Below are 14052 nucleotides of genomic sequence, written 5' to 3' on the forward strand. Positions count from 1 at the left end.
CCTTCCTCACATTCCAGTTTTTAAAGTATCATTGGATTCAACTGAACTCATGCTCTTCTCTTTGAAGAAAGTACTCATTATGCCAATTGCAGGCTTTTGCTAATTGTGCAAAAATATAGCCCTTCCCAACTATGCAAACGTTGGTCTTTTTCAAATGGATACATATTAATTTACCATCTTCAAACTGAGAGAGAGAGAATATGAACAAATGAAAATGAATAAAAAGGCTTCATTGCAGATATACACAGTACATGGCAGTTTACTCTTCTAAACCTCAGAAAAGACTTGAGAATATCTGGGGGCAAACCACTCTAAGGACAAAATGAGCCTATTGATGGGGAATTATGTGGAAAGATAGTATTTCTCTGGAGAATAGGTCACTGGAAGTTCAATTCCCTATCAAAAGGGCGGTTAGTCTGACCCATAGTTTGGCTAGTCATGTAGCTGGTCTATTCCTTCTATGTAATTTAATTTCTGTTAGTTGTTTTAAAATACAGACAAAAACAGGATGTATCTTTTTTGTGGTTTTTCTTTGATGAGTTTCTAAAGGGAATATTTTGAGGTTTTTCTCTTGGGAGGATGGGGGGAATGGAATACAGAGCAGCTGGTATTATCTGATGTTTTGCACATATAAATTACATTTTTCTTCTGGGTAGGGAAGTTGAAATTTTGCAGAATTATATTTAAAGGACATTGTTTTAGGATGATGACATTAGCTTTATCCAAAGAAAGGTCACTATCAAATTAGGATGTAATTTTACTCGGTGACACTAAACTGATATATGAATTTATGAACATCCTTTTGTTTTGAGTTTATAGAGATTTTTGTTCCCAACCCTCCTTGCATTGCGTTTTAAGAGAACAATTGAAGAACAATATCAAAAAATATTGTCCAGCTTGTCCAGAGAGGAAGCATAGCATGGCAGTTAGATACTCAGACTTGGGGAATAGGATCCCTGGTACCCAAACCTGGCTTCTCTACCCACTAGCATCTTGACCCCAAGAGAGTTAACTTCCCTGCACCTTGGTTTCCTCTTCTATAGAATTGTGATAATAATAGTAACTACTTCTAGGGTTTTTGTAGGATAATATGAGTTAATACATGTGAAACATAAAGGAAACAGTAAACGTTACATGTTATAACTATTGGATGTAAATATATTTTAATTCTAGCTTTTTATCAAGAATATATATACATCAGTTATATGTAGGAAGATTATAAATCCATCAGTTATATGTAAGTCTTTTTCTACTTATTTGAAGACAAAGTTCTAGTTGATTTAAAAAAATCAGACCATCAAGCTAAAGACTACATAAGTATAAAATATTCAATATTAGCAAGTGTCTACTTGAGGTTTTCCCTTTCTTCTTTAAGTCCCAGGAGGACTTTTTTTTTTTTTCTATTTGGTTACTTTTTTTTTCTGTAAGGCAAAGCTATTGCAATTAAGCTGATTGTTGTTATCATTGAAATGATTATAACATTAGAATGATTTGGTCAACAGTATGACAAGAAGGGAGGGTGTGTATGTCAGGTACCCAAGAGTGAAGATAAAGAATCAATGTAAAATGGTTCGGCATCTTAGTAAAGTTTTGGATGCTGCATAAAGTTTATCCAGTACCTATCTTTCAAGGGCATTGTTGTTTAGCTGGAAAAACTACATATGATTAGTAGCATTCTTGTTTATGAACTCTGTGATAATATAATCTAAAAATTTTATATGACTTATTTTAAAAAGGTCATTAATCAACTTATGGTTAAATAAATCTACTTACTTTATTTCCAACTTGCAAAATTCCCCTCAGGGGAGACAAAAGAAAACCTGGCCACGATTCTTGCTCAGGAGGTAGAACTTTGGATTAAATACTGAGAAGGAGGGAATATCCTACCAAAATTTGGATAAACAGAGCTAGAAGGATGAATAGAGATATCCGAGAGTCAAGCTCAGGAAAACCAAATACCAACAGCAGAGAGGAGTTGACTCCATTAGGAACAAGGGTACTTATTTCAGTATTTTTGAATAATATTGGGGTGGCCTCGGCTATAACTTTATAGTTGGAAGATAAGTAACTATCATAGTCACCGTGGGCTGGCCAAAAATATGATGTTGAAGTGGAAATCAGCTTCTATATCAATGAAGTCCTGTGTTGCTCTTTCTCCATGTTGATCATTCCATTCTTCCTGAAGAGAATCTCAGCAAGAGAAGGCAGAAAACAAAGAAAGAAAGCAACTGTGTCATCACCAGCACTAAGAAAAGCCTGGAAAGTGGGTTTTGAGAATTAGGGTCTTACTCATCCATGATATCTTTGCTTCATTAACATGGATAATTAAAATTTGATTTCCTCAACCATTTTTGTTTTTTTTATTTTTTGTAAATATGAAAGGTCTTCTTATACCATAACTACTAGTAGTTATTCTTCTTTACTAAGTTTACTGCTCTCAGCATTCTGACAAGCTCTAAAATAATGGCCTATGCTGTGTATTGTTAAATGTTCAGTCAGATAGATAGATACAGATGGATGAGTATGTGTTGTGCAAAGACAAGTCAGCATTATTTAATCAATGTTTGTTTGATCCGTGTAAAACAAGTATTAATGTAAGCTGCATCCCATCTGTTTTATCATCCATGTGAAGTCAACCTCATTTTTAAAACTTGATTTCTTATGTAATTACCCCAGAATGACACAGGATGATCAGTTGGGAAGAAATATCATTCGGACTGGTAAGATAAAGGATGGTTATGTTTAGGTGTGTTTTACATGTCAGGTTTCTTCATTTTTGCAGTGGCTCTTCTAATAGTTAAGTAATGTCATGGCTAGTAATTACTAGCTATTAATCATCAGCTGGGCTTTCAAATCACACAGAACTGGGTTTGAGGGTAAATGTATGATTCTAGAGGTGTGAGCAAATTAACCACAAAATAGTGCAGTGCCTGCCACAGAGAAAGCCTTCAGGAAGATTTATTGAATTAATCTTTTTTTTACTTCAATTTCTCTGTCCATAAAATAAAGAAAGCAACAAGACCTACCTCATAACACTTGTGAAAATTAAACAGAGTACTGCATGTAAAGCATAATGACCTGGCAGCTATTATAATAATTATCCCGTTATTTACAGGTCTTCTCTTCATGGGTCAGACTTTAAGAATAAGCATATTAACATATGTTACATATAACTCATGTTTTCATTATCAGATTTTAAACTTGTTAACCTAAAATGAAAAAGCCAAAATGAGAAGCAACAAGCGTTTATTTGAGATTAAAGAATTGCAATTTGAGGAGCATAGATTCAGGTGGAAACTCAGATATGTGTCCCAATTACAGAATGAAGGAAAGATGTTTTTAAGAGAAAAGAAAAATAATTACATTAAAAGAAGAAAGAATTCCTATAGGTGGTAACAAGCTGAGCTACTTTGACTATACGTGATAGTTTACCGATTCTATCTTTTAGATAAAGAGCCCATAATCATTAGCCCTTGTGATCAGGATGTCTGCTTTCCTGCTGGCTTTACAAATAGTGGTTTGTAAAACACCTGTAGTTTGGTCTAGTCCAAAGATTTGGAAAACAGGGCACACAAGGCAGTTCCTCTGGATTGGTTGCTCCGGCTCTATTTTAAAGTGGTTCCACTTATGTCAGTTTTCACACTCTTCAATGTAGTATCAAATCATGCAGATGGCTGAGAATATGTGTAAAAGTAAGAATGTATATGAGTTAACAGTCTTGGAGTTGATAGATGCAATTTCATCAGTCTAATTAAATTTACGTCATTTTATACATATCTGTGAGTGATCGTAGTCTGAGTAACAAAGCCATCAGATGGAGTAACTCTTCCATCAAAGGACTATACCTCAGTAAGCTTAAGAGCTTCTTGGCATATTTTAGAGAATGATGTGCAAGAAGCTTATGTACTAAATAATGCTCACTGGTGTAAATCTATACTGCTGAGAATTTTAGTGTCTTTGGAGGCTATTCATGATTGTTAATGGACTTGACTTTTTACATTGGTGAGTTTTATTCATGATGAACTCTGTCATTAACATGAAATGTGCACCTTTAATATTGTAATAGCCATTGGATATGTTTTACTTTTGAGTTATACATATACACATAAAAGAATGAAAAATACCCATCATCAAAAATTATTGCTAAAAATTCTGTTAACATAGTATCTTTACTTTTAAAAAAAAAGTCACCTGTACATAAACCTAATTTATCATTAATTTTTCTAAAAACTTGAATTCGATCATTTAAAATCATATTTTATATAATTATTGAACTTATGTTTTCATATACCATGAAATTATAAGTGTTAAAAAAGTTTCAGTATTCTTTGATAAAATAAAAGATGTTTTGATTTTGAAAATATTGCAGGAAATTAAAAAGCCTCCCAGAGTTTTATAATCAAAGCCTGAATGCAGTTTTAAAACAATGGTTTTATTCTGATTTAAAAATATATACATATTATTCTATACTTGCAAAATACTTATTTTAGATCATTGAATAACTTTGTTTCAACTAAGGCATCAAAGAAAAGTGTTAAAAATCAGAGAAAATAAGTTTAAAATAAAGAATAAAATGAAGCAACCTTTGTAAACACGATAATACATAATGAAAAATAGAAAACAATAATAAATAGAAAAGCAATTATATTTTATCTTCATTATTATAAATTAATATTCTGACTAAGATGATTATTACATTTAACTGAGCTTCCTTTACTGTTATTCTCAACTGTTTGAAGTGTACTAATAGTCTTGTGATACTGGTCATAGTGTGTTTTAGAAAAACAGACAAAATGTTAAGTTGCCATCAAAACATAAGCCTATAGATGAAGAAAGAATAGTGAACCTGTGCTCAATGTAGCCAGTGAAAAACCAGTCAATTTGAAGAGAGAGGTTAGGTCCAGACAGGAAAGAATAGGGGAGAGTAATCAAGATAAAATAATGTTCATAGAACTGGAAGGAATATTGAACCAAGATAACTTGTAAACTGCAACAGCAGAGAAGGAAATGGAAAAGTAAAAAAAAAAAAAAAATTAAATTTAAAATCCTGTCTTTCCAGTATTAACAGAACATCTATATTGATTTTCTTCCTATTTGAATCAATGTTGGCAACTATCACTGTTTTTGCTATGATTAATCATTTCATGTTATTCTGGTTATATTAGTGTTCAGCTTCACAAGTAGGATCAAGTGCACCTTGATAAAGTGCACCTTCAGAATTTTTTTTTAAATCATGTTTATTACTTGTGATAAATGCCTATAATCCAATGTAATTTGGTATTGATTTTGTGTGTGTGTGCTGTTTTTCTTTAAAAGTCAATTGACCCCGGCCAGCAGTTCACATGGGAACATTCAAACTTGGAAGTAAACAAACCAAAGAATAGATATGCAAATGTAATTGCATATGATCATTCCCGGGTTCTCCTATCAGCAATAGAAGGTAAGGAAATTCCGATGTTATTTATACCTTTATTTTCATGGGTTTAAGTATGTGCATAAAATATAGTTTTAACTAGGTGTTCAGCCATCTATGAAAGTAGTTAAGATTCAGGCATTGCTTATTCTCACTTTTCTTTTCTCATACAGGTATATTTATACATGGGCAAACAGTATCCCACATATCAAATAACATAAGAATATCCCTCATTTCCTTCTTGCCTCTACCCTAGATGAAAGACTTGATAACATAGTTGATGTTTATATAAGGGAAGCAAGTTGGGGTTGCCCATTTACTGATGGTTGCTGATGATTATAAACAAAAAGGTGATTGTTAGAAGATGCCCCTAAGTTGTTATTTAAGAACAGCTGAGGGGTTTATTTTTTAGTGATTAAATCTGGTTAGCCACTAGAGACAATCTAAAGGTTAGGAGTTGTGATGTGGTGATTAATACTAATTAAGCACCTTGGAAATGTCTGGTACATCTAATGTGTGGACTGCTTGGTAATCTCTCTCACAATTTTAAGGAGTACCTTCCAGAAGGAATGCATGTGCCTAAAAAATGAGAATTACTCCTCAAATATATCTAGTTTCTCTTAACAATTCTTGAGGAGAGTATTTTCCATTCATTCCTTTCCAATACTACATCCCCGTCACATGGCATATTAAAAACAATCAGGAGTTCATGTTGAACACTCAGCATTTTTTAGTCTTTTTGGCCATGATAGCACATTGGATTGCTGTCCTTAGAAGATAGTTTACAATGTCACTTAAATCTGTTCCTCTGTCATAGCAGCTAACCTGGCCCACAAACTGCTACATTCCACTTATATCCTCATTGGCATCCAGAAGAGCGTTGCAGCTTTTACATACTTGAGAGTTTACTGCTTACCCTCTTCCAGGTGTTTTATGAAACATTAAATAATACCAGCTTCAGACTCAGGCTTTTTGAGAACCTTGCAGTTCAAACATGTTCATCTATAGGTGTTTAAATATCTTTCTTTTTTTTCTGCTTCTGAAATCTATGATGACCACCATTTTATTTCATAATTCTGACCAAGTCATACCTGCCTCCTTAGTGCCCAGTGTTAATCTGAAAGTGAGACCGTTTAAAAGCTTTCCTAGTAAGCATCAAAGGCAACCATTCATTTCTCATTTTTAGGGAACAAGACCTGTCTTTCAGCATTTGAGCAAGCTCTTACCTATAGCCCCTTTCATCAAAATGGCATTATTTTTCATAGATATATTTTGTAAAATTCCCACGATTAATTTTACTTTTGATGTTGGAAACGTTATAGTCCCTTCTTGCGGTGATTAAAAATACTATAAGTTCAAGAGTTAGCCTTTTTTCCATGTTGAAAAAAACTGTTTGGATTTATCAAAATTTCACCAATGCTAGTTCAAGCAGGGTAGTGTCAAACTAGTAATTGCATTTTTCAAGTCCTATTTAGAAACTGTAATTGGTATATGTTGTTGATTAACAAAGGGTTTATATTTATCTCTGTATTTCCCATTTTAAAATGTAAAATTAAGAATAGCGATTTCATGTCTCAAGTCTCTTAAATCATCTCCATAGTAAATGAGAAATGAAACCAAGTCTCAAATAATAGAGAAATCTTATTTTTTTTATTATTAAAGCGAGATATAGAAATAAAATAAATGAATGTAAATTGAGAATGCATTTGTCATAATCTTGGCTGGAGAGCCTGTCAGTCTGCCTTTGCTGTACTATAGCATTGTTTTCACTCAGAATCAGGTCATTCAATACTACTACCTCTCTGTACTTTTTCCTGCTTTGTCGTTGTTTTCCTTAACCTGCTATTTTTTACAGTCTTAACAATAAAGTATGTCAAAAAACAAGGAATATTCCTCCTTGTACCTTTATTATGATAGTTTGAAACTATGTACATTTCATTCCTATGCTATTTTTACAGTATAAAAGCCAAAACACTTGAATCAAACTAAAACCTACCTTTTTATAGCTACATGTCCACAAATACACCCTAAATCTAGAGCTGACCTAGAAACCAAAAGTCTTTCAATCCTAAGTGTTATGCAAAAGGTTAGAAGCATTTAATTGAAGTTTATGGGCTATACAGAGAGCTTTTAATCTAGATTGCAACCACTGAACGGCATTTTATCTCAGACTAAGCTCTAACTAGCAAATATTTAAAGGGGCAAGCAATTATCCTATGTCTTAAGCACAAAGAGAAAATGCTAGCAACTGGAGCCCAGAACCACTAACTGAGGCTTCTCCTATAAAGTGTTCTTTGATAACAGAGCCAGATTTTTCAAATGTATTAACATATTAAGTGACTTCATGTACAATTTATAAAATTTAACTTGGTTGTTTTGAGTCCAGTGGCAATAACTTAAAAGACTTTGGTAGAGAGTTTCATTTTGCGTATTTTTGTTGTTCTCTCAGTGGTACTGGCTACTTTATTTTACTTTGCAGAGTTATGTGACGAACATTAAAGAAAACACTGGAAGTTGCCAAAGTGATTTAGATTGTCTCTATCTTTGTTTAATAGAGCAAAACTTTTACACTATTTGCATTGAGAGATGGCAGGGGGTAAAAAATGAAAAGAATCAGGAATTCTGTATGGGCACCAATGTGCTTACCAAATTCCTTGAAAAGAGTGACACTTCTTGACATGTTTCCAAATTACAGTCATTTTATTTATGCTGGGAAAACTGCATAAATTTTCCCAGCAGAATAAATTCAAGAGAGCCCTAATTATAAAATGCGTATAATCGTTGAATTATAGAGTAATTAGTATGTGAACAAATTGAATTTTTGACCAGTCCAGTTACCATTGGGGTCCCCTCCATGTTTAGGCATTTTTTAAAAGAAAATAGTAATTCCTGAAGAAGACAGGTAATAGAATTTTAGTGATTCATAATAAATATTGTCAAATTAAGTCTAAATGGAAACTAATATTTATATGTACATAAAAATAATATATAATTATATGCCTAATCTTAAAAAATTCAAAGTTTCCCAGTAAGTATAATTTTATTAAAGTAGTACAAGAGAAATGGACAACCCAAAAGATGAAGAACAAGGAAATCTGGGTTTGAGTCACAGCTCTGTCACTAACTAGTCATGTAACTCTCTCTTCTCTGAGTATGTTTCCTTAGCTGTAACTTCTTTCATTCGGACTTCCAAGAATTAGCTCTACGTAATTTTCTTATAAATTATTTTATTTACGATATACCCAACAGTCTGATGAAGCAACAGCTATTTTACTATATATAGGTATTCATATTTAGAGATGAGAAAACAAGTTCAGAAGAAGGCAGTCCTCGAGTAGCACAGGATATAAGCAATACAGCTCAAATTAGAATTGAACTCTTCTAATTCCTCAGCTTCGGCTTCCACAGCACACGTTACCCTCACCACTTTCCTTCTGATACAGGTTGTGACTGTGACTAAGTAATTTGGCATGGATCCAAAGACTCAACCTTTTTGCTTAACATCCACTTTGTTACGGGCATTAACCTGTGGATAACACAAACATTACATTTTAGTATTTAATTTCCTATCTTATGACATAACTTATCTGAGGCAGTGACACCATATGGAATCATCAGTGATCGAGATGCATCACAGGCCTAATTGCAGTAGATTGAGTACGTCTATGCCTACCTGGTTCCACAGGTGATTTACTTACCTCAAATATCTTTTTATGTATCTTCAACTTCTTGTAAACTCAGAAATACCAATTAGTAGTACAATATTGCAATGCCTTATAACTGACAAAAATTCACTCTTCTTATTATAGTCCTGGATAAAAAGGTTTTTTATGTTTTGTTTTTGTTTCTGTTTTTTAATAAAATGCCCTTCACGCTGCCAGTACTATATTTCTTTTAGTAGGATTATAATTAACATTTCACTTTAAAAATCATATTGACATGGAGTTTTTTAAATTGTTGGCCAGGTCAAAATGTATAGTAAATTTAAACCCTACTTATTTAATTCAACAACAAAGACAAGAAGTTATAATAGATACGATTATCTGCGTACCTACTGTGTAGCATGTACCATGTGATTGATTTGATATACAGTATATAAAAACATGCATAAATTTTATCTATAGTGTTCAGAACAGTCTTGAAAGCCAGTTGTTATCATCAGTTTTATAGATGAAGAAACTGTTAAATTTTAAAAAGTCAAGTAATTTGTTTATAATCAATAGCTAGTAAGTACCAGAGCCAAAATTCTAATACATGAATCAGTCAGACTCAAGACTTCTGTTCTCTCCTGTAGGCCACTCAGATCTATAGCCCCTTTGGAATTCATAAAGGCTAAGCCTATACATGCCACACCTAATTCAAAAATGGTCCATTGTTGGCTGGAGAAACTGTCTAGGAAATTTGAAATATAAATTTGAAACATGATAGAAATCTTAGAGCTAGAGGTCTTCAATTGTGTTCTTAGACTCTAAAGTGAATTTTTCCAAAGAACCAATGACATATAAATAACTTTCAGGTGTTTTTTTTTTAATATTACGTTTTAAGGTATATTACGAAGATGATCGGATAAGAAGACAGATAACTAAAAGCAAAATCCCAGTTTAAGCAGCCATATGATCTTTGTCACATCACTTAGTACAATTAATGTAGATGCATTGTGGGAGCTGGATCCTTTTGTGAATCTGATGAACATTTTAAACCCCACTTGAAAACAAAAGGCACCTACACACGTTATACACTAACTTCAGAGAGTTCATAGACACACAAGCCTTTTGCAGGCCCATTCTCCAATTTAGGAATCCCTGACTTAGTGCCTTGTTCTGTTTCCTCGTAAAATGAGGATGCGTAAGACTCTTCCTGCCATTCTTAGTACTCTGAAAGTTGATTCTAAATCTGGAGATCAATAGATAATGTAAATAGTCAGATAAATATTAAATCTTGGACTTTAAAAGATTATCTCTTTCAAAGGAAAACAGACAAATACTTAAACCAGAGAGTTTACCCCAAATAGAATTATTGGCTGGTGTGCGTCTCTACTACCAAGCCAGGTTTAAGTGGTTTTATCTATGAGAGTTAGAAATGACAAAGAATAAACCACGTCATGTCATATGCATTCTTTAACATTAGTGTTAGTTAATTGATAAAAGAAGCTTAGTAAAATATGGATTTTCTTTTATTTTTTCTAGTTTGGGGATATATATTTAAAGTTTCAAAACATAAATATATTTATTTACTTTGTCTCTTTAATGGCTACATTCTTACAAGTGCCCATATGCCTCTCAAGAACTTATTTCCTATTAAAGTGTCCTAGGCTCTTCTTGCTTCTGAAAAAGCTTATTCGGAGAAGTTATTCTTCCTCTGTTTTCTCATATGTACAATATGATTAATAATAGTACCTGTCTCCTAGAATTATTAGAATTTAATGAATTAATGCATGTAAAGCCTTTAGAGGGGTGCTTGGCATGCAAAGAAAATGCCTAGTAAATATTGGGAACTATTAAAATTATCATTGCTGGTATTATAAATTTTATTACTACCAAGAATAGGTCCTTTTATCCTCAGATGGAATTTCTTTGCTATGTGATCTATGGAAAAATTAATAATATCCAAATGAGAAAGCTGCATATATTTGGAGTACTCTGTGAAGCAGAAGAAAATATTGGTGCTTGATAAATGAAAACCAGACCCATAATAGCATTACGAATTTCAACCAAGGGAAGAATATGTTCCTTTAAATGGAAATCCAAAATATATCATCTGCTGTTTGATTTGCATAACATGAGCAATTCAGAAAAACCCAACTGTAAATAATACAGATGATGTTACAACAACTTGATTGTTTGTGAGATGGGCAATTTAGCACCTTTAAAATGAGAAAGTGGCTCATAGGAATCACTACCCCTAAGATAAATCTAATTTTAAAAAGTAAAGAGAAGAAACTACTGATATTCTCCTGTACTTTGCTTCACCATATGCTACCACACTAGTGTTCTATGTTAATATTGTGTCTTAGTATCTCCTCTGCAGGGTTCATTACTGTCTCTACCTATTCATTGAAAACAGCTATCCACCCACAGTAATACACTCTCCGATTTCACATCATACCCATGCTGTGAATCATTTTTTTACAGGCCAGATCTAGTAACCTGTGATTTTTTTTAATATGTAAAAATAAACAAAAGCAGCAAAATCAGTTAATTACATTATAGTGACTGAAAATGTCCCATATGAAACTATAACATCAAAGAATTATTTTTCCCAGTAAAGAATTCCTTTAATGGCTGACGTACTATTTCCAGAATCAACTCACTGAATATGTTACATTTGCCTCCCTCTAGGTTCTCTTTCTCTCCTCTTTTCATCTATTATCTGTCTGTCTGTCTGTCTTTCTCTTTCTCTCTTGTTATCCTAGTCACTGGTGAATAGTTTGTGAGCACCCACTGTTTATTTTATCTTGTTCTTGAAATTCTGTCGAACAAACTGAAGAAAATCTGTTAGAATATATGCCCCATCTGAAAAAAAATTTTTTTTTCTAATTCTCGTCTAATTATTGGTTGAGTTTATTTTTCTCATATTGTTCAGAACATCGGTCATTGACTTAGTACAGTTTCTTCAACATTTTTGGTCTTTTCACTTTTCAGGTTGCTTACAAGCATGACAGAGTTTAATCTTATTTCAGAGTGATTTTTAAAAATAAATAAAAACATCTCTTGGGGAAATTGCGCAATTTTTTTCTAGCTTAATTTGTCTTAAATGAAAGGCTAGATGGAACTTAGCGTTTGGAAACATGGGACAATGTCACAAGGTTCTTGCAGCCTGCGTAAAGATTAATTGGAGCTGTTTAAATAGCTTCTTTCTCCTGCATGCAGCCCAGCAAGTGCCATGGGATCTGGTATACAGCTCCTGCCTCAGCCTGTACCTGAGCTGTTTCTTACCTGGAAAACAGAATAAACATTTTTAAGAGATAGCTGGTTGTATTGGGTTTTGTCTTTACTCTTGTTCCCAGAAGCTAATCAAAGAGTAAATCTGAAAGCTGTTAGTTTATTTTTATCTCCATTGTCTTTAGTTCAGTTATCGGGATTTTTTTTTATTGTACATTTATGCAGATTGCGCTAATGAATGTATGCTCCATTACTCTGAGGCTGTAGAGAAACATGGGTATTTTGTGGTTAGACTCATTTCTTAGAATAAAGGCACAGGCTATTGATTACTGGGAAGACTATAAGCACAGATTGTACCTTGCTGGGAAGTTACAATTATTTTTGTGTTCTCCATTGATTTTTTTAATATGGAAACTCAAAAGGGGCCTTTCAGATATAAAATTACTTTTCATCAGTGGGATATTTAGGAATGAATACGTTTATTTTATTTCTGTTTAGTATATCAATCATAAGAATAACTAATATTTAGAAGTTTCAAATGTATTGACTTATTTCATTCTCACAGAGGTGTTGGGTAGGGACAGTGTGATAATGCTGCTCATATATTAGGATATATATATGGATACTGAGGCTCTGAGAGTTTTATACAGACAGAGCTCCAGTCGTCATATACCTTGTTTGATTCTGACTACCTCATTGTCGAATGAAGCCCTGTAATAACTTCATATTTATTAACATACACTAAGTAGACCAAAACTCTGATATGGCTGTAAAGGTATGTTAAACCAACCCAAGCTCTGCTTTATTCCAGGGCAAGTGCTCTCTAACAAGTAATAAGGGGCTGATAATTCTCCAACACTTGTAGCTCACCTTGAAATATATTCAAAGAATTCAATCACCCACATCCTTCCCTGGGGCCACTCTCATAACCCAGCCTCCTAAGGAGTACAGCGGTTTAGAGAACCATGGAGAAGACACAGAACATTGAGAGGGTGGAGGGTGGGTTCACAAACTCTTTGAAAGTTATTTATTGCCCCATCAATATTCACTGTGGTGATGAGCTGCAGTACCCACAGAGCACGACACACTTCTAAGATTATTGTCTTGTATGCTGTAGCAACATGGAGGGTAACTTGCCAAACTGTGGTCGCATACGGGGATGCCATGGCAGATAATGCACTGTGCCCTTGCAAGAAGCATTTGTTTTCTCTGGTATGTGGTAAAGAGAATCCTTCAATTTGGCTAGTTCTGATATAGCCGTGGGTGGCTGCCGCAGTGCAAGTGAAGGGGAAAGAAAACCTGTGTTCTTTGGAATTAAATAAATTTACTCGTAATAATTTTTATTGGATTTCATTTTTCTATTTTCTATCCTCTAGTTTTGCCACTGTCAGCCAACAAAGTAAACATTTTTTTCTGCATTGTAGGTTGTAAAAATTGCAATCTAGGTCTTAACTAACAATTTGTTGTTGTTAGTTGGGTTTTTGTTTTGTTTTGTTTTGTTCATGTATTGAAGTAGAGGAGGAGACATTTACTAAATAAAAGTTAGCTTTTGTGCTCTATTGGAACTTGAGTACTTCTATCTTACAACAGAGAATAAACTAGCTTACCAAAAAACAATTTATTTTTGACACAAACTTTACTAGGGATTTGTAGATGTGAAAGGAAATAAAAGTACCTGGGTTTTGATGCCACACTGAGTTAGAGCAGAATCAGCTGCTCAAGTAGAGGGTCCCTCTCCAGCTTTGCACAGCAGGTCCT

The 14052-nt window shown here is 33.5% G+C and overlaps 1 protein-coding gene across 18 annotated transcripts in view; it reads left to right on the plus strand.

Annotated features, from left to right (window-relative positions):
* Positions 1-14052, plus strand: part of PTPRD (protein tyrosine phosphatase, receptor type D) — a 396821-nt gene that overhangs the window by 315278 nt on the left and 67491 nt on the right. For all 18 annotated transcript variants that reach the window (XM_023535084.1, XM_023535086.1, XM_023535085.1 and 15 more), the window contains one exon: positions 5317-5440. In XM_023535084.1, the coding sequence (XP_023390852.1) occupies positions 5317-5440 (124 nt within the window). The remainder of the gene's footprint in view (positions 1-5316; positions 5441-14052) is intronic.

This window comes from Pteropus vampyrus, unplaced genomic scaffold (assembly GCF_000151845.1).
Source record: "Pteropus vampyrus isolate Shadow unplaced genomic scaffold, Pvam_2.0 Scaffold136, whole genome shotgun sequence".
Taxonomy (NCBI): domain Eukaryota; kingdom Metazoa; phylum Chordata; class Mammalia; order Chiroptera; family Pteropodidae; genus Pteropus; species Pteropus vampyrus.